Here is a 19,781-nt window from a genome sequence, read left to right on the forward strand (position 1 = left end):
ATGCTGGGGTAGATACAAACTAATCAGGTTGGACACAGTCCATGTCCCAAGTGGGGTTCGCTCTCAATTCCCATTTTACTTGTCTGCTGTGTGACCCTGGGCAAGTCACTTCACTTCTCTGTGCCTCAGTTACCTCATCTGTAAAATGGGGACTGAGACTGTGAGCCCCATGTAGACAGAAACTGTGTCCAAAGAAATGTGTCTGTATCCACCCCAGCGCTTAGTACGGTGCCTGGCACATAGTACGCACTTAAATACCACAGTTATTATTTTTCCGATATCTGTTGCCGGATTGGACTTTCCAAGCGCTTCGGACAGTGCTCTGCATACTGTAAGTGCTCAATAAATACGACTGGATGAATGAATGAGATGACTGAGGTACAGAGAAGTGAAGTGACTTGCCCAAGGTCACCCAGCAGACAAGTGGCAGAGACTGGGAGGAGACCCCGGTCCAGGCTCTATCCACTAGGCAACCTTGCTTCTTCTTAGCAAACCACATATGTATCTGCTCAAAACACTTACTATGACCACTCTAATTGTTATTACTTGTATGTCTGTCTCTTCCTGTTGGACTGCAAGCTTCTTGTGGACAGCAATCACGTCATATTGTTATTTTGTACTTCCCAAGGGCACCACACCAAGTTGAGGCTCATGAAATGTCACTACTACATTTCTGTACCTAGCTTCAAGCCCAGAAAATTTTTATCAGAGAGAAGTACAAAATAAGAACCTGCTTGTACCACCATGCATTGCTCCTGTACCTTATGCCCAAATAATAATTGTGGCATTTGCTTTATGGTATTAAGTGCTTACTATGTGTCAAGCACTTTTCTAAGCGCTGGGGCAGGTGCAAGTCAGTCAGGTGGGGGCACAGTCCATGTCCCACATGGGGCTCACAGTCCAAGTTGGAGGGAGGACCAGTTATTCAATCCCCATTTTACAGATGAGGCAACTGAAGCCCTAAGAAGCTAAGTGACTTGCCCCAAATTTCCCAGCGGGCATTGGGTGGAGCCGAGAGTAGAATCCGGGCCCTCTTAACCCACCGACCCTCACTCTTCCTAATAGGCCACGCTGCTTCTCTGTTGAACACTTCCTCTGTGCCAATCGTTGTGCTAAGCACTGGAGTAGACACAAAATCATCAGATCGGACACAGTTCTTATCCCACATAGGACACACGGTTCTAAGGACGTGGGGCTACGTCTTGCACATTCAAAAGTCAACCTGCTTATGCTAGGGAACAGAGAGACCTACTGTCATTGCAAAGTAACCCTGGCCCACCAGTTTAAGTCAAGAAATGGAGAATATCCTGAGGGGAAATCACCAAGAACTAAGGCAAATGAGATAAAAGGGAAATGTCTTTACTGCTAGACTTGACTTCAGAATTTTCAGCCTGTAAATTTATCAGGAATTAGTCCAGAGAGTGGAATCTCGCCTCAGTAACACGTTTCTAACACTGTGAAAAACAACTTGTAAGTAAAGCTTAAAAACCAAGCACTCCAAATCGATAAACCAATGTGGCCATCATCTTTAAGAGAGTTCAATAGAAAAATAATTTCCCCCCGAGATATTAAGCTTCTAAACAGAAAGCAGGATGTTTATCTTTCAGCAGATAGCGCTGGCTGAGTATTATCACTTCTTCCAAACTTTAAGTGAGAAACTACCCTTTATAACCTTCCTCCAGAATGGTCTCACTTCAGTGTTCATTTCCTAACATGGAACCTACAAAACTCATCATATGAATATTCTGTCCTGCCTAGCTCCAAAACTGTTCACCAAGACAAATTAAAAAAAAAAAAAAGGAAGTTCAGCTAGGCAAAGATGAATGGAAAATTCCACCCCACATTAATTAGACCCCAGAAAAGACGGTATTACATTCAATGTTCTCCTTCTGTTTGTTTCTGTTCAATGATGCTCAACTGACCCACTGGATCCATTTCCAAAAGCGCAAGAAAACCTGGCATCCCCATTGCTAGCAACAATTCCACTATAGCCACTGAAGAGGAACACTGTGTTCCCTCAGGCCTAGCACAAGATTAAAGCACCTAATGGAATTTGAAATATTAGGCAATTTTCTAATTAATGCATTTTACTTCCCTGGGCCGACAATCAGTACAAAGAACCTTCAGCTGTGCCACTTTCTTTCCAAATGTTTCTATGTTCTGGGAGGCTGTATGTTAGGGTTGAAGTACAAACATATCCGTAAACTCCCACGAGGGTACAACCCGTCTTGTGTGATGGCTTACCCCACGCATATGCTCAACTGGTCCAACGTTCCACTGGAGCCTGGAACAGCTCCACCTATTGATTTTGGACAAGTCACTTAACTTACTCTGTGCCAAGCACTGGGGTAGATACAGCATAATCAGGTTGGGCACAGTCGCTGTCCCCCAGGGAGCTCACATTCTAAGTAGGAGGGGAAATTCTATTTATTTATATTGATGCCTGTTTACTTGTTTTGATGTCTGTCTCTCCCCTTCTAGACTGTAAGCCCAGTGTGGGCAGGGATTGTCTCTTTTTATTGCTGAACTGTACTCTCCAAGCGCTTAGTACAGTGCTCTGCACACAGTAGGCGCTCTGTAAATATGATCGAATGAAAGAGGTACTGAATCCCATTTTACAGATGAGGAAACTGAGGCACAGGAGTTGTCCTCTGAGTCCCAGGCCCATGTTCTTCCCACTAGACCACAATCCTCCTCCTTCCATCTCCCCACCGGGGCTAAGATTAAGCAATCAACAACATTTGGATTTAGAGGAAGCTCTGCCAAGAGTCTGTGGTAAATTTGCAAGGTGTGGAAGAAACCCCCGAGCAGGAAACAAAGGAATTGTTGAATGGGGGAGGCAAGCTAATTTAGACATGGATGTGGCAAATTCTGATGAGCTAATTGCCCCTCATTCGGAGTCCAACAAGGACAATCCAATGCCCGACTACAAGATGCTGAAACAAATGAAGTAATTCTAGTTTCTCCACTACCACCTACATTTGGGGATTAAAAAGCTGTGCATAAATTGTCTTGAAAGCAGGTGAACTTGGTGCTCAGAGGTACCCTGCAGAAACCAAGCAGGCTGTTCAACCTAACTTGGACAAATTCTTCACCAATGTGGAAAAAGCACAATAGTCAGCAGCCTCCTGCAAAGACCCTTAATATTACAACTTTTCGTGCATTTAAAATGATGTTGCTATGCTTTGAGTTACTTGAATAGAGATACTATATAATCGTTTAGTGACACTTATCATTACAGAATGTAGAACATAAAGGAATTTCCTTTTTCTTTTCCAGGTGCCTGGAAACAACCCTAATTTCCAAACAAACCCCAGGAAGAACTCAACACTCACAATTCAACCACATTTTCAAGGAACACGATCCAGTTGTATTGCAGAGTAGGCCCATATAACCACGACTGAAATTATGCAGTGCCTACATTCCATCAACCAGAAGGCTGTCAAAACTTGGGACCTTCAGTGAAATGAGGAAAGAAAACAGGAAAGAAATTTCCTCCAGTTCCCAAAGGGAAAGGCTTTGTTACAAGCAGAAGGATCCTGTGATAATTATTACAGATGGCTAGATAAATTCTGAGTGTCATTTTTAAAGGAGAAGTGTATCATACCTACAGTCCTTTTTCATTATTTGCAGAAAGCTCAATTATATCAATCACTCTTGAAATTAATCCACCCTTTCCTCTCCATCCAAACAGCTACAACGTTAGTTAATCCAAGCACTTATCCTAACCCGCTTTGATTACTGTATCAGCCTCCTTGCTGACCTCCCCGCCTCCTGTCTCTCCCCTCTCCAGTCCATACTTGACTCTGATGCCTGCATCATTTTTCTACAAAGACGTTTAGGCCACGTTTCCCCACTCCTCAAGGACCTCCAGTGGTTGACCACCCACTTCGGCATCAAAAGGAAACTTCTCACTATTGGCTTTAAAGCAGTCTATCGCCTTGCCCCCTCCTATCTCATCTCACTACTCTCCAACTACAACCCAGCCGGCACACTTTGCTCCTCTAATGCTAACCTTCTCACTGTACTTTGATCTCGTCTATTGCCCATGTCCTGCCTCTGGCCTGGAACGCCCACATCTTGCCTCTGGCCTGGACTGTCCTCCCTCCTCATATCCGACAATTACAATTACTTCAAAGCCTTACTGAAGGCGCATCTCCTCCAAGAAGCCTTCCTTGACTAAGCCCTCCTTTCTTCTTCTTCCACTCCCTTCTGCATCGCCCTGACTTGCTCCCTTTATTCGTCCCCCCTCTCCGCCCCACAGCACTTATGTACATATCTGTAATTTTATTTATTTATATTGTCTGTCTCCCCTCTAGCCTGTAAGATCTGTGTGAGCAGGGAATGTGCCTCTTATACTGTTACACTGTACTCTCCCAAGTGCTTAGTACAGTGCTCTGCACACAGTAAGCACTCAGTAACCATGCTTAACTGCTCACTTTCACAGAGTGTCCAGGAAATAAACCAGGTGAGAAATATCACTTTGAGGAAAAAGAAAAACAAAGAAGAAAAAACCCACCACACACCATACATACAACCCTCAAAAAACTCAGAATTCACTGATTCATTGTAATAGTCGCCAAAAAGTCCAGTTCCTTCTTTAACAAGATCGGGCGAGTTTTGCTGTGACAAAATGCAAAAATTTCCTATAAACCTTTGTGACAGGTTTATAGTATTAATAACCTTCTGAAGTTCACAGCTTAAAGCTCATACCAAGCAAAGCATATGGGGAAATTCACCCAGAGTGTGCTAAAACTGTTCCCCCAATTCAACAGAGAAGCACAGAGGAAAATGAGCATCTCAACAATTGTTCGACCAAGAGTCTTTAAGACAGCCAAAGGAGTGGTTATTGGTCACTTCAAAGGTCAATTCAGCTAGTGCAAGGATTGGCCCAATATAGAGAGGTTTGAAGAAATTCTGAATGGTTCTTCCTTCTTCCCTCTATTTCCTTTAAAAACCAAATAAAAAAATCTCAGGGGGGTGAGGACAGAAATCTCAAATCTTTCCACCAAGTAGGTTTAAAATCAGGGTCGTTTCAATTCGATCACTCAAATGAATGGGTCCTGTGAAATTAGTCATACTATCAGCACCTAATATGCATATGGGGAAAATCAGGACATTTTCCCAAATGTTTGGTTTAGGAATATGACCATATTGCTATTGGAAGAATCTTTTAATGGCCATGTTAACATGCTTCAGAATTATAATCTTGAATAGAATGAATCGCAGAAAGTAGAGAGATTGTTTTCAATTTAATCAATGATATTTTTGAACACCTATTAAGTGCTAGGCTCTGTACAACAGAAACAAGCCCACGTGCTCCCTCTCTCAAGAAACATACAGTTTAATGGGGGGGATAAAAATTGTTAACCAAGTGGAAGCAGAGGAAAAATACAGACAGCAGGAGACAAGACAAACACGTCAGGATGAAACAGCTAAACCAATAATTGATTTTACAGTTAGGCACAAAATATACAAGTGAATGCACAAATATATACATGTGTACACACTGTGTTTTATTTTGTATGATAGACTTAAAAGGTCTCTCTGGAGAATACAGGGAACACCTGACGGTTGGCTTTGAGAGTCTCCTCCAGCTGTCCCCACTTCTTTTATCAGCTCTCTTTACCCATTACTCCCCAGTTTGCTTTCTTCACTCCTCCCAAGCTCACCTTCTATCTTGCTCTAGACTGTAAGATCCTCGTGAGCAGGAAGTGTGTTTATAGACTCTACTGTACTGCATGCTCCCAGGCACTTAGTACAGTGCTCTGCACACAGAAAGAGATCAAATGCGATTGATGGATTGATTTTCCCATCTCTCCCCCCTCACTCATGCGGTTCCCCCATCCTGGAACTCCCTCTCTCCCTGAAACCCACCAGACCACCATTTTCCCCCCCTTCAAAACCCTCCTAAAATTCCATCTTCTTTGGGATTTTGCCAAATAATTCATGCTGTCCTCGTCACACCAACCCAGCAGCCACCTGTAACCCTTATGTATACTACTTTATTCCTGTCATCAGCATTTTATGTATACTTGAATATTTTCATTTAGATTTTTCACTTGTATATTCAATTTTTTATGGTTTTTTTAAGCATTTACTATGTGCCAGGCACTAAGCACGGGGGTAGGTACAAGCTAATCGGGTTGGACACAGTCCATGTTCCACATGGGGCTCACAGTCTTAATCCCCATTTCACAGATGAGAGAAGAGAGGCACAGAGAAGTCTTGCCCAAGGTCAGACAGCAGATAAATGGCAGAGCTGGGATGAGAACCCAAGGCCCTTGACTTCCAGGGCCATGCTCTACCCACTAGGTCATGTTGCTTCTCACTTACTTATTCTCGTTCACCCCGACAGACTTGAACTACTTCCTTTTACATTCTCCTATGCACACTATTTGTAAATAATTTTTGTCTGCCTCCCCTCTTAAGAATGTGAGTGAGCTATTTGAGGGGAGGGAACATGTATCAGCTCTTTCACAAGGTACTTTCCCAAGGGCTTAAATCAGGGCTCTAAACTGTAAGCTTGTTATGGGCAGGGAATGTACCCATCAGCTCTGTTGTATTGTACTTTACCAAGCGGTTAGTACAGTGCTCTGCACACAGTAAGCGCTCAATAAATCCCACTGTTTGCTCCGCACATAGTAAGTGCTCATTTGACACCAATGATTAATGTGCCCTATTTCTGATGCATTCTGTAGATGCTCTATATCCCCATTTGAGAGGATGAATTGTTCCCTGCTGAAGATAGCAGGACTTTGGAATTATTAGTACACCTATATCCTGGTTAACATTTTGAACTGGTTCCACAAAAACATGGAGCTAACAACAACAAAGCTTTTCAGAGGACCAACATAAAATGCACTAATAAGCTCCTAAGGTCCAAAAAACTGAACAAAACAATACGAATGTTTCTTTATCAAAAAAAAAGTACCTTGTGCTAACATACTCTAAAAGAACAGAGGACAGCTTTCCACATTTACATGCCAAGAGTCTCAGGTTAAAAAAAAATAATCATCATCGAGCAAAACAATGAGCAGACATGCCAGGGTTGAAGGGGTGCAGCAGTGAGCAAGAAATGGCAGGAGCTAGTGAACCCCCGCGCACCACCCAGAGGGCTGAGGTAATGGCTTAATGTGGTGGGGTAATAAGTGAGAAGGATACTATTTGGCCACCTTTGTATAGAGGTCTGCCATGATCTTGGCAGGGACACTCGAATGGGCTTTCCTCCCTACTCTAGCCAAGTCGGTCCAAATACTTCAAAGGGCGGAAAAGGGACCCACCGAAGCCAAGGTAAACACTTGCAGCGGTATCATAGTCAGAGAGTCAGATCCTTGTAACAGAGTTGTCCTTCAGTTTCAAGAGGACACAGCCACTGGTGAGGCCTGATCCCTGAACCTGGGTAGTGTTGAAAGACCCCTAGCACACTGTGTCCAGGATAATACACTAGGGCACCATTATTGGCCCTGAGCCACTGGAGAGAGCAGAGCTCAGCTACCAAGGAAGCCTAGATGACCTAGGAAACATAAACCCCATCCACAGCAGGGGGGGTGGGTGCGGGCACGAGACCAGCATGATCCAGAGGCCCTTGAACACCGGGAGCTCTCGGGTCTGTCCAATGCCCGGCCCAGTCACCCTGGAAGACACTTTCGAGCCACTATCTAGGCCTTCCCAATTTGATTCACGCAAACAAAAGAAAGAATGAATTGCATAGAGCATAGAGTTTACAGGTTGCTTTCAATCAATCGGGGAACGTGTTTCCCAATTCTGTTATCGGTACTTTCCCAAGGGCCGCGGCAGACAGGCGGCGAGCACGACAGAGTCCACAGCAATGCATGAGGCCCTAATAATGCTTCTGAATAACGGGCAACTTGTTCAATCAAGGCTCTAGGCTTGGAACCCACGTGATACGGGCATCAAGACTCATATCGACATTGGCTCAGTTCGGCACTCAAAACAAAATACTTTCCGATTTGCTCCCTCTTCTGCCTTTGTCAGTGTGCCATCTCGGACTACCGTCAGAACTCTGGGTTGCCCGTGGCCACCGCCGTGATGGCTGAACTGAGCCGTAAAGACCCCAAAAACCCCACTCCTCTAACCCTATCGCTCTTATGTTCATCACTGTCTTTGTCTTGTGGGTGGCTTCTGTATTTTTCCTTCATCCTTCCTTGTGCTGTCTCCAGCCCTCTCTATCCGCTTTCTTAGATGGCGCGTCCACTGGAGGCCAGGGACGGTGTCAAATTCTCACCCGGGTAGTTTTTTTCCTAGTGCTTAGTACCGAGTTTGGCACACAGTAGGTGCTTAAATGTTATTACTACCATTTCAACAGCCTGGGCTTATCTGCACAGAAGATTTCAATCTTGACTTTTCACTTGTCGCTGACATGTGGGCAGGAGTGTATCTGTGGAGTACTGACCACGATGGTATCGATCCGAGTCCACCCTTCTTGGTGCCACAGGAAAGAATTAAAAGAACAAGACACGACTCTTGCCCTCGGGAAACTTACAGTCTAACTGGGGAGGAAAAAGAACCACCAACACACAAGTAATACGATTAAATGTGCCCCGGGGGGGCGGGGAGAACATGCTGCCACTTCCCTTACCAATCTTTGTCCAGCCTCCGTTACGACACCTGACGTCCACTGTCAGCAGGTGCCAAATAATTTTAGGTTTCAAATATCTTTTGGCTCCCCCTATTTGTCCCACCCCCTTCACTCCCAGCTGGCGCCTTCTACTCCTCCGTGAGAGTGACCGGCCCCAGTGGGGAGTATGAGCAGCTACCCAGAGAGGTCAGGTGTCCGACTTTATTCTGCAACAATTTCCACAGAAGATGCTCCTCTTCATATAGGGAGCATACTTTCAACTGTCCGGCTCGACCTCTGGCTTGGAGGAGCCAGAAAAACCCCAAAACACAGGCATCTAAAAATACTTCTCACAGCAAAGGTCAGCTGGTGGGTTTTTGAGGGGATTTTTTGGTTTCTTTTGGGGACTGGGGAAGAAGAGTTGGCTTGAGTGCATCACCGCGCCTGCTGCTCAGGGTGGCCTGCCCAAGTCAAGAGGTTGCTGGCCTCTGCCGTGGAGGTGGCTAGAAAGCTTTCCTTCCGGCATGCCATTATACCTACCACTCGGGCAGCACATTTTCCCCCAGACATCCCAGGCCTACTCATCACCTTGGAGGCAGTGTGGCCTAGTGGAAAGAGCATCGTTCCTCATCTGTCAAAGGGGGATAAAAGCATCTGTTCTCCCTCCCTCTTAGTCCCTGTCCCCCGGGGAGGGGGCGCTCATAATGTACAGTCTGATTAGCTTGTGTCCACCCCAGCGCTCAGCACAGTGGTCGGCACATAAAAGCACTTAATACCGTCACTACTTTCATTATCATCGTTGTAACCCAGGTCCCGTGCTCTTTCCACGCTTCTGGTCTATCCCCTCTATCTCAACTATATGTATTTGTTCTGAATACATTAGAAATGCCCAGATTTATTTGGGGGGGAGGGTGGGGGGAGAGAAGAGAGGGGTTGTTCTCTACAATTCTGAGTGGAGAGTTCTTCCTTACTCTGCTACCAGTCCATCACTGAAATTATCTCGGGACTAAAGACATCGTGGCCTCGAAGCCACTAAGGAGGTGGAGTACTGGGGAGATATGGACTTACCCTTGCCAGTTCCTGATGGATAGGAGTAGCCCGGGCTTCAGGAGTGGGAAGCGGAGAAGCGCTGGTGGAGGCAATAGCGGGAGCAGAAAGCTCTAAGGCATGCGCACTAGCTGATTCTGTATGACCCATACCATGGTGGGGAGACTCAGCCTCTCCCTGAGGGTCCTCTCCCGAATCCGACATGCCTTTTTGCTCTGCGGAGGACTGGGAGCAAAAAAGACAATTTTCCTTCAATGAACATCTACAACACGGTGGAGCTTGTTACCACCACCAGGATTGCTCAATCTTTATACAAAACTGCTTCTTCTGACATCTACTGAGGGAAACTGCTTCATGCAGCGAAGTCAACAAGAACATAGAACAAGATTAAAACCAGACAACAACAACATCCCCAACAACAACAACAAAAAAAACCACCCCCCTCATCCAATTAGTCCTTGAAGATAGTGGCGAAAACAAATATGCACCTGCTACCATTATGCGGCTCTTTAGTTTTGGCTTTGTACCAGGTTTAAGGCACTACTTTGAATGGCAAGCTTCCTGATTCCACTGGGAGGAAAAGGGAATCCAGATGGCAAGGGTGGTGGTTATACAACTCCTGGAGAAGAGTAAAACGGGGGGTGGGGGGGAGGAGAACATGTTTAATCTAGGGGTTACGCCCCATACTGGAATATTTCCATTCCACTTGGGATCAGACCAACCTGTTTTCCACCCATGGAAACATGGAGGGGCCAGAGCAACCTTGGATGAAAAAAGGACGTGTCTACTCTTGGATTTTCAGACCATTATGTTACCGCTAATTTTCTTTGGGGCTAATGTGTTATACAGCTTCATTATCAGGAAGAGAAAGAACAGGATGGAAAACCCGTGAGGCCATTCAGGAGAGCAACGGGGGGCGGTGAACGGGTTCGAGAATCCTTTCGCAGTCACCGATTTGGGGAAGCACTATCACCGTTGGGCCTTCTACTTTCTCTATTTTGGCTGGCTGGTCCAATATGTTCAAATAAGGGCCTCTCTCGCTCGATTCAGTTTGGTTTATGGCAACTGAAGTCTGGAGCCCGTAACCACGACTGAAGATTTGTGAAGAAGACTGGTAGAGCACAGCAGACCAATCCAATACTGGTATTCAGAATGTGCTGGGTTGCAATCCCTTCTGACCACCTCCCCGACCCAGCCTAGGTTGAGGCAGCAGAAAAACTTCAACTCTACAGGCGTGGATCACACGGGCTGCGGCTTGCCCGCTCCCTTCCCATGGCGGGAGGGGGAGCCGGGGCAAGCAGCCGTGTGCGCGGGCTGAGACTGTCATGACTCGGAGTAGGACTGGCACTTTGAGTGTGTCTGGGGGCACCGAGCTCTGGTTTACGTCATGGCTCTCGCTTGCAAAGGCTGTACGTGTTTCGGGGCAGGGACACCACCGCATCATCTGCTGAGGTGGCGGGCACATATACGACTGAAAACCACCAATCTAAGCCCCGGAGGCCTACCTTTTCATTTTGCAGGTCGACCTCCGGCTACGGAAAACTGAAGAATCGAATGTACTTTAGATTAGACCATGCCAGGGTACACAGTTGCTTAAATAGAGGTGGAGCTTCAACGGGACCTCTCCCTGGTAAAATCAGCAAGGCCTAGTGAAAAGAGCCCGGGCCTGGACGTCAGAGAACTTGGGTTCTAATCCCAGCTCTATCATTTGTCAGAACCTTGGCCTCAGCAAGGCCTTGAGTTTCACTGGCCTTGCATTACCTCATCTGTGAAATGGAGATTCAATACCCATTCTCCTTCTTAGACTGAGAGCCCCAGGTGGGGCCGGGTCCGCGTCCGACCTGACGCTCTTGTATCTACCCCCGGTGCCTGGTACGGTGCTTGGTACATAGTAATAATAATAATAATAATAATAATGTTGGTATTTGTTAAGCGCTTACTATGTGCCAAGCACTGTTCTAAGCGCTGGGGTAGATACAAGGTGATCAGGTTGTCCCACGTAGGGCTCACAGTCTTCATCCCCATTTTACAGATGAGGTAACTGAGGCACAGAGAAGTTAAGTCACTTGCCCAAGGTCACACAGCTGACAAGCGGCGAAGCCGGTATTAGAACCCATGACCTCTGACTCCCAAGCCTGGGCTCTTTCCACACAGCTGACAAGCGGCGAAGCCGGTATTAGAACCCATGACCTCTGACTCCCAAGCCTGGGCTCTTTCCACACAGCTGACAAGCGGCGAAGCCGGTATTAGAACCCATGACCTCTGACTCCCAAGCCTGGGCTCTTTCCACTAAGCCATGCTGCTTCAAAACAAACCCCAAAGTCACAAACAGAACCATAGAGCCCCACAGCCTGAAAAATCTTCAGCTCAGCCTGGCCTTCCTTACTCTGGTCCAAGTCAGACCCCACTTCCAGGGAGTGGAGAAATAGGAGAGCACAGATGCTGTCGCATGCACCTGTGCGGTGCCCTGGCCCCTGAATTGGGCAGGGATTGTCTCTATCTGTTGCCGAATTGTACATTCCAAGCGCTTAGTACAGTGCTCTGCACATAGTAAGCGCTCAACAAATACTACTGAATGAATGAATGCGGTCTCCCAGGGGTGCAGAACTAACAGTACAGCCAGTCATCCCACAGCCACTACTCCACGGTCCCCTCGGACCTGAAGTGAGGGAGTGCAGCCTAGTGTCGACCTGGTCCCACTGTTGCCTAAATGTACATCGCCTTGATTCTATTTAGTTGCCATTGTTTTTACGAGATGTTCTTCCCCTTGACTCTATTTACTGCCATTGTTCTTGTCTGTCCGTCTCCCCCGATTAGACTTTAAGCCCGTCAAACGGCAGGGACTGTCTCTATCTGTTGCCGACTTGTTCATTCCAAGCGCTTAGTACAGTGCTCTGCACATAGTAAGCGCTCAATAAATACTATTGAATGAATGAATGAATGAATGAATAGCCAGGCCCAGAGGTCCTGCAGGCTCACAGGAAGAAGTTGGGAGGCTTCCAAGATCTCTTAAGAGAGATACGCTGACCTGACTTCCCCACGCATTTTCTCTCATAGCACTGAATGGTTTCCTTCATCTAAAAATGACTTTACTGTTTTGAAGGACCCAGTACCAGGTTTCTTCATTCCATAGGTGGTTCTATTTCTGTGGTCCTGAATGATCCCTACAGGGGCCATGAATAGTCTTTTACATAAGAAAAACCTTATATGATTGTAGGAAGCAAGGGAATGATGATAAATAAAATACATGTTGGTCACCGGGAATAGATGTTCTCTTAAAAACGGTGGCACACCAGATCAAGGAAGGTGGGGAGAGCTCTGTTGACTTTTCTCCCAACAGAGAAGCAGCAACCAACCACCTCTGTGGCTGGCTTGGTTACTAAAAAGCCATTCTTGCCTTGACTTGGTCCTGACCCTTGCCTTTTTGAGAAGCAATGTGGCCTAGTGGAAGGAACACAGGTCTGGGAGTCAGGGAACCTGGAGTTCTAAACCCAGTTCTGCCACTTGCCTGCTGCGTGACCTTAAGCATGCCACTAAACTTCTCTATGCCTCCATTTCCTCATCTATAAAATGGGGATTAAGACTGTGAGTCCCACGTGGGACAGGGACTGTGCCCAACTGGATTATCCTGTATCTACACCAATGCTTAGAACAATGCCTGGCCCACAGTAAGTGCTTAGCACCATTTAAAAAAAAAAAAATTCCCCTTCTCCCTCCCTCAGACTGTGACGGGGACGTTGGACGGGGACTGTGTCCGATCAGATTGTGTTGGCATCTACCCCAGTGCTTAGTACAGTGCTTAGGACATAGTAAGCACTTAAATAACAGGATTATCATTATTATTGTCTGTGGCTTCTCCCCTGTGTCTAAGCCAATCTTCCTCAATATTTTTGATATCAATCGAATTTACTGAACGCTTACTGGGTGCAGAGCGTGAACTAAGAGCGTGGGAGAGCACAATATAACAGAGTTGGGTAGACACGTTCCCTGCCCGCAATGATCTTACAGTCTAAAGGGGAGAGAGACGTTAATAAAATTAAATAAGTGCTATAGGGCCGAGGGAGGGGTGAACAAATGGAGCAAATCCAAGTGCAAGGGCAACGCAGAAGAGGAAATGAAGACTTAGGCAGGGAAGGACCACTGGAGATGTGCTTTCAGTAGGGCTTTGAAGGTGGGGAGAATAAATTATCTGTTGGATATAAAGAGGGAGGGCATTCCAGGCCAGAGGTAGGATGTGAGCGACAGGTCCACATTGATATCTGCCCAAATCAACAAATCCCAAGAAGATAAAGCAGAGGTTGGTGGGAACAGGAAGAGTAGTGGATCCTGTGCTCTCCTACGAGCTGCAGTAAGTAGGTGGGAGGGTAAGTGGCACAGGAAAATTTGGATCTAACAGGTTGCTTACTATTGTTATTTTTGTAGTTAAGTGCTTACTATGGGTCAAGCACTGTTCTAAGAGCTCACCAATAAACAACTTGGAATACAGGTGGAGAAACTTGTATTTCTCCAAATATAGGTTGCCATCCAAATGAGAAGCAGCGTGGCTCAGTGGAAAGAGCCTGGGCTTCGGAGTCAGAGGTCATGGGTTCAACTCCCGGCTCTGCCACTTGTCAGCTGACTGTGGGCAAGTCACTTCACTTCTCTGTGCCTCAGTTCCCTCATCTGTAAAATGGGGATTAAGACTGTGAGCCCCACGTGGGACGACCTGATTACCCTGTATCTCCCCCAGCGCTTAGAACAGTGCTCTGCACATAGTAAGCACTTAACAAATACCAATATTATTATTATGAGGAAAATGAACAGATTTAGTATCAGCTACTGGCTTTCCCAAGTGGGGAGGAGGGGAGATTCTAAAATCTCCCAGGGGGCACCTTCCTCAGACTTCTAATAGTGATTCTGCTATTTATTAAGCACTTAATTTGGGCCAAGGGCTGTCCTAAGCACTAGGGTAGATGCAATACCTTTAGACTGTGACAAAGTCACACAGGGCTCAAAGGTTAATGGGGAGGAATAACCAGTATTTAGCCCCCATTTTAAAGATAGGGAAACTGAGGCACAAAGGAGTTAAATAACTTGGCTTAAGTCATCCAGCAAGCAAGTGTGGTGGAGGCAGGGATCAAACCTAGGTTGCCTAACCCCCAGGGTCCTGTGTATTCTTTCCACTAGGCCATCTGCTTCCCCAAAAGGCAAAAACTCCCAGATGGAAGGTATTCCTGGGGCTAGGCCTGCCAGGTAGAAGGCTTCAAGTGGTTAGCAGAACTTTGGACTCCTGCTTGGGGACACAGTTCTACCCACTCCCAAAGTCCAATTCTATTTCTAGCCCTTTGGAAAAGAGGGGGCAGGGGGGTGAGTCCAAGCTGTTTCCCTCATCTGAGTGGACAAACAGGCTATTCTTGGGAACCGTTCCTACGGGAACCAGAAGAGGGTTCTTATGCTGCTGGATCCGCTTTAGATTAAGGAGGAATCTTGAAATTAATAATAATTATGGTATTTGTTAAGCTCTTACTATGCGCCAGGGACATATGGAAACCTGGACCAAATGTTGCTTCTGCAACATACAGAGTAGCTAGACTGTAAGCTCATTGTGGGCAGGGAATGTGTCTGCCGACTCTCCCATACTGCGCTCTCCCAAGTGCTTAGTATAGTGCTCTGCACACAGTAAGTACTCAATAAATATCATTGATTTTTTTTTTATATGGCATTTGTTAAGCACTGACTACATGCCAGGCTCTGAACTAAGCACTGCGGTAGCTACACGTTAAACACAGTCTTAATCCCCATTTTACAGATGAGGGACCTGAGGCCCAGAAGCTAAGTGACCTGCCCAAGGTCACACAGTGGACAAGTGGTGGAACCTAGGTCCTTCTGACTCCCAAGCTCGTACTCGATCCACGAGGCCACGCTGCTTATCCCCCTTTAGGGAGGTCTGACACAAAGAAAAAAAATTTCAATCAATGGTATGTATTGAGCACTTCCTGTGTGCAGAGCGCCTGTACTAAGTGCTTGGAAGAATACAATACAGTTTGTAGACACAATCCCTTCCATCAAGGAGTTTACAGCCTATCGGGGGAGAGAGAGACAATAAAATAAATGACCGTGGAAATGGGAGAATCTAGGGACACGTATATAAGGCATGAGGTGAACATCAAATGCTTGAGGGGTACACATCCAAGGACAGAGGAGACAAAGAAGGGAGGGTGACTACGGGAAGTGAGGGCGTAGTCAGGAGGAGTTGCAATTTTGGGAGGCTTCTGAAGGTGGGGAAGAGTCTGTCGGTTATGACGGGAGGGGAGGGAGTACGTGGGCAAGAGGTCGACAGCAAGACCGACAAGATCATGGTCTGGTGAGTGAGGCTGGTATTAGAGGAGGAAAGTGTGAGAACTGGGTTATAGTAGGATATCAGTAAGGTAAGGTAGGAGGGGGAGAACTCAGTGCTTTAATACCGACAGTAAGGAGTTTCTGTTTGATGTGGAGGTAGATGGGCAACCCCTGGAGGTTCCTGAGGAGTGGGAAATGTGGACTGAACGATTTTTGCAGAAAAATGATCCAGGCTGCAGAGTGAAGTATGGACTGGAGAGGGTAGAGACAGGAGACAGGGAAGTCAGCAAGGAGGCGGATGCAGTATTTGAGGTTGGACATGATAAGTACTTGGATCAGCACAGTAGCAGTTTGGATGGAGAGGAAGAGGCACATTCTGGAAATGTTGGGATGGTAGAACCAACAGAATTTCAAGACAAATTGAACATGCAGGTTGAACGGGAGAGGAGCTGAGGATAAGGTTACGGGTTGATGAGACAGAAAGGATGGTGGTGCTACCTACAGCGATGCAAAAGTCAGGGGGAGGAGAGGGCTTGGACACGTTAAGTTTTGAGGAGTTGCTGGAACAGCCAGGTAGAGATGTCCTGAAGGCAGGAGAAAATTTGAGACTGTAGAAGAGGAGAGGGCAGGGCCGGAGAGGTAGATGTGGAAATCAACACCATAGAGGTGGGAGGGAATGAGTTCTCCAAGGTGCAGATAGAGAAAAGAGGGGGAACCAGAAATGAGCCTTGGAGGACTCCCACAGTAAGAGGGTGGAAGGCAGAGGAGCCCGCAAGAGACTGAGGAGAAGCAACCACACAGATAGGAAGCGAACCAGGAAAGGACAGTGTCAGTGAAGCCACAGCTGGATAATGTTTCCACGAGATGGGGGTGGTCCAGTGATGAAGGCACCCAAAGGCCAAGGAGGATTAGGATGGAGTAAGGGCTACTGGATTTGGCAAGAAGGGGCTAACTGGTGACCTCGGAAAGGGAGGGCCGTTTCGGGGGGAGCGGGGCGCAAAAGCCAGATTGCAGGGGGTCAAGGAGAGAATTAAAGGGAAGGAAGTGGAGGCAGCAGATATAAACAACCCGCTCAAGGAGTTGGGAAAGGATTGGTGAGGCGAGAAATGGGGCAAAAACCTAGGCTTCTCTTTCAGAGTGAAGACGATGCATTTGGAATGCCCCGTGTTTCAAATGGTATGGAAACTAGCCCTCTCCCTCTCCTATGTGGGAGCCAAGTACCTGCTTCCACATTGACCTGGCCAACCAAGAAAGTGGCCAGTAATTTTAGACCCATGCCCGCAAAAAGCACAACGCCTCACGAAGACTTCGGGAATGGAGAGAAAAGCCTAATGTGCCATAATGGATCAGTCCAATCGTCCATCCAAAATGGAGAATTTCAATTTAGGCAAGGACAACAAAGGATGTTTGAAAAAACACCGTGCCGACTGCTCTCCTTGGCATCTTGGCTCCGTACTCTTGAAGCACTTAATATTCACCCTCAGCCCCACACCACTTGTGTCAATACCCATAATTTATTTTAATGTCTGCTAACTGTAGACTGTAAACTCCTTGTGGGCAGGGAACGTGTCTACCCACTCTGTTGCACTGCACTCTCCCAAGTACCTAGTACAGTGCCCTGCACACGGCAAGCACTCGATAAGTACAACTGATTGACCTATGGTTAGAAATATACCTTCTAAACAACCCAACTTTCCCCTCAGTCTATTGCAATCTTCTCATCCACACAGTTTTCCAATAAACTTTTGAATCTATTGATATTCTCTGCTTGCACATCTTCCATATATTTACTACCGCTTCGTGTGAAAAATGTTGTCGGTTTGAAGTTACCATCCCCTATCGGGATCGATTCCTGCCCTCTTACTGAAGGCACATCTCCTCCAAGAGGCCTTCCCTAAGCCCTCATTTCTTCTTCTCCCACTCCCTTCTGTGTCACCCTTGCACTTAGATTTGCTCCCTTTATTCACCCCTCCCTCAGCCCCACAGCACTTACGGATCTGTAATTTATTTCTATTAATGTCTGTCTGCCACTCTAGCCCATAAGCTCCTTGTGGCACGGAACGTGTCTGCCTACTCTGTTATAGTGCTACACTGTACTCTCCCAAGTGCTCAGAACAGTGCTCTGCTCACAGAAAGTGCTCAATAAATGCAACCGATTGATCGATTCTTACCTTTAGGTTGGGGGACTAGGTGAATAAGTTCCATTAGAGTGTAAGCTCCTCGAAGGCTGGAACCAGTGCATTTACTTCTACCGTAAGGTCCGAAGCGCCTAGTACTGTGCTCTGCACACAGGTGCTCAGTAAATGCTATTGATGAAGTTCCTCCCGTCAAAACCGCCCTCCCCTCCCCGCCCCATGATTTTTGGACACATTACGCACATTCCCTCTTCTCCAAGCCTTTGCCTTTAGAGGCCAAAGGGTCCATTCTGTCCTCGTGTGGAAGCTTCCCCAACAACCGATGTCTCGGGTGTCTTTATCTTCCCTTCTCTGGCACTATTCTGTCTTTAAAATCTGGAGACCCAAACTGCACAGGATATTCCAGGTGCAGACATGCCATTTCATAGTGTCAAAACTATGACTTTTGCTTTTTCTTTCTCTTCCCGATGATGCTCGGCATTTTATTGGCTTTTGGGGGGCACTGCCTCAAATGAAACCGACGGTTTGGGAGAACAGTCAACAATGACTCCAGAGTTTCTTTCCTGAGTTATGACCGATTCCTCACAGCCTTTCATTATGTAGTGGAGGTGTGGATTAATTTTCCCTAGAGGGATTACTTGGCACTTGCTCATATTTATACTCACTAGTCACTTTTTTTTTTTGCCAAGTCGCTTAGGGCGTTCCGCAAATTTGAATATTTCAATGTTTACGCCCTCTTCAATGATGTGTTCCTAGGTCTCATCTGATTATCTTGTCTCCGTCCCAGAATTTAGCACCGTGCTTAAACCATAGTAGTTATTATATTATTATAATTCATTCAGTCATTAAATGGCATTTAGTGAGCGTCTACCGTATGCAGAGCACTGGGGAAAAGAGGACACTAGAGGATAAAAAAAAAAGTGTGACTCCTGGCCCTCACTGGGGTCCCAATCAAATGGGGGGGCCTGGGAGGCTGCCGAAGGGTGAATGAGGAAAAATTTAAAAGACAAAACCAAGACAATCCAAGACACTTAGGGAAAACAATAAATGCAGCAGGAGTTCCAGAACCTTTGGCTAAAGGAGGAGTTTTCTGGCTCCCCGACGCTTACGCGGAGCTCTCTGAAGCCCAATCACGAACAGCCACTGCCAGCCCCACAGTCTCCCACTGTCACTTCATCACTTCTATGCCGTCGAAACACTTGACTACCCAAAGCTGCTCATGGGCAACCTCGTCGGGACCTTTCTGGTCTGTCGCTTCTAGTCTGTCTCCTCCACACCTCCTTCGGGGCAGGGCTCGGTCCACCAATTCTATTGTCCTCTCCCAGGAGTTTAGTACAGCGCTCTGCATGCAGCAGATGCTCAAATACTATTGGTTGCCTGGAATAGCCGAAGCAACACCCTCATTGCTGCCCCATCAGCTTCTCCCTGCCATAACAGACCATGGATGAGCAACTTAATCAGCTCCAAGCAGCCAGGACCCCGCTATCGCCTTTTCCATCCAAAAATGTGACCATGCCAGCCCTTTCCTCTATTTCCTATCTTTTAGCCAGATCTCTAGCCTCGGACAAACATTCCCTCCAATTCCATGAGGTTACAGCCTTTGAAAGGCCATCTACAAATAAAGGAATACCTCAGTAGTACTCCAGATTACTCCATTTGTGGTAGATGAGCATATATTGCCCCACATTATTCGGAATTAA

The 19,781-nt window shown here is 46.6% G+C and overlaps 1 protein-coding gene across 15 annotated transcripts in view; it reads right to left on the minus strand.

Moving 5' to 3' along the window:
* Positions 1-19,781, minus strand: part of RANBP3 (RAN binding protein 3) — a 95,883-nt gene that overhangs the window by 43,767 nt on the left and 32,335 nt on the right. For 10 of the 15 annotated variants that reach the window (XM_029049928.2, XM_029049925.2, XM_029049932.2 and 7 more), the window contains one exon: positions 9,650-9,853. The exons of 4 other annotated variants lie outside the window; for them this stretch is intronic. In XM_029049928.2, the coding sequence (XP_028905761.1) occupies positions 9,650-9,853 (204 nt within the window). Of the gene's footprint in view, positions 1-9,649; positions 9,854-10,116; positions 10,136-19,781 lie in introns of those variants that run through there. One more of the 15 variants, XM_029049923.2, reaches the window with a different exon arrangement.

The sequence above is a fragment of the Ornithorhynchus anatinus genome, chromosome X1 (assembly GCF_004115215.2).
Source record: "Ornithorhynchus anatinus isolate Pmale09 chromosome X1, mOrnAna1.pri.v4, whole genome shotgun sequence".
Taxonomy (NCBI): domain Eukaryota; kingdom Metazoa; phylum Chordata; class Mammalia; order Monotremata; family Ornithorhynchidae; genus Ornithorhynchus; species Ornithorhynchus anatinus.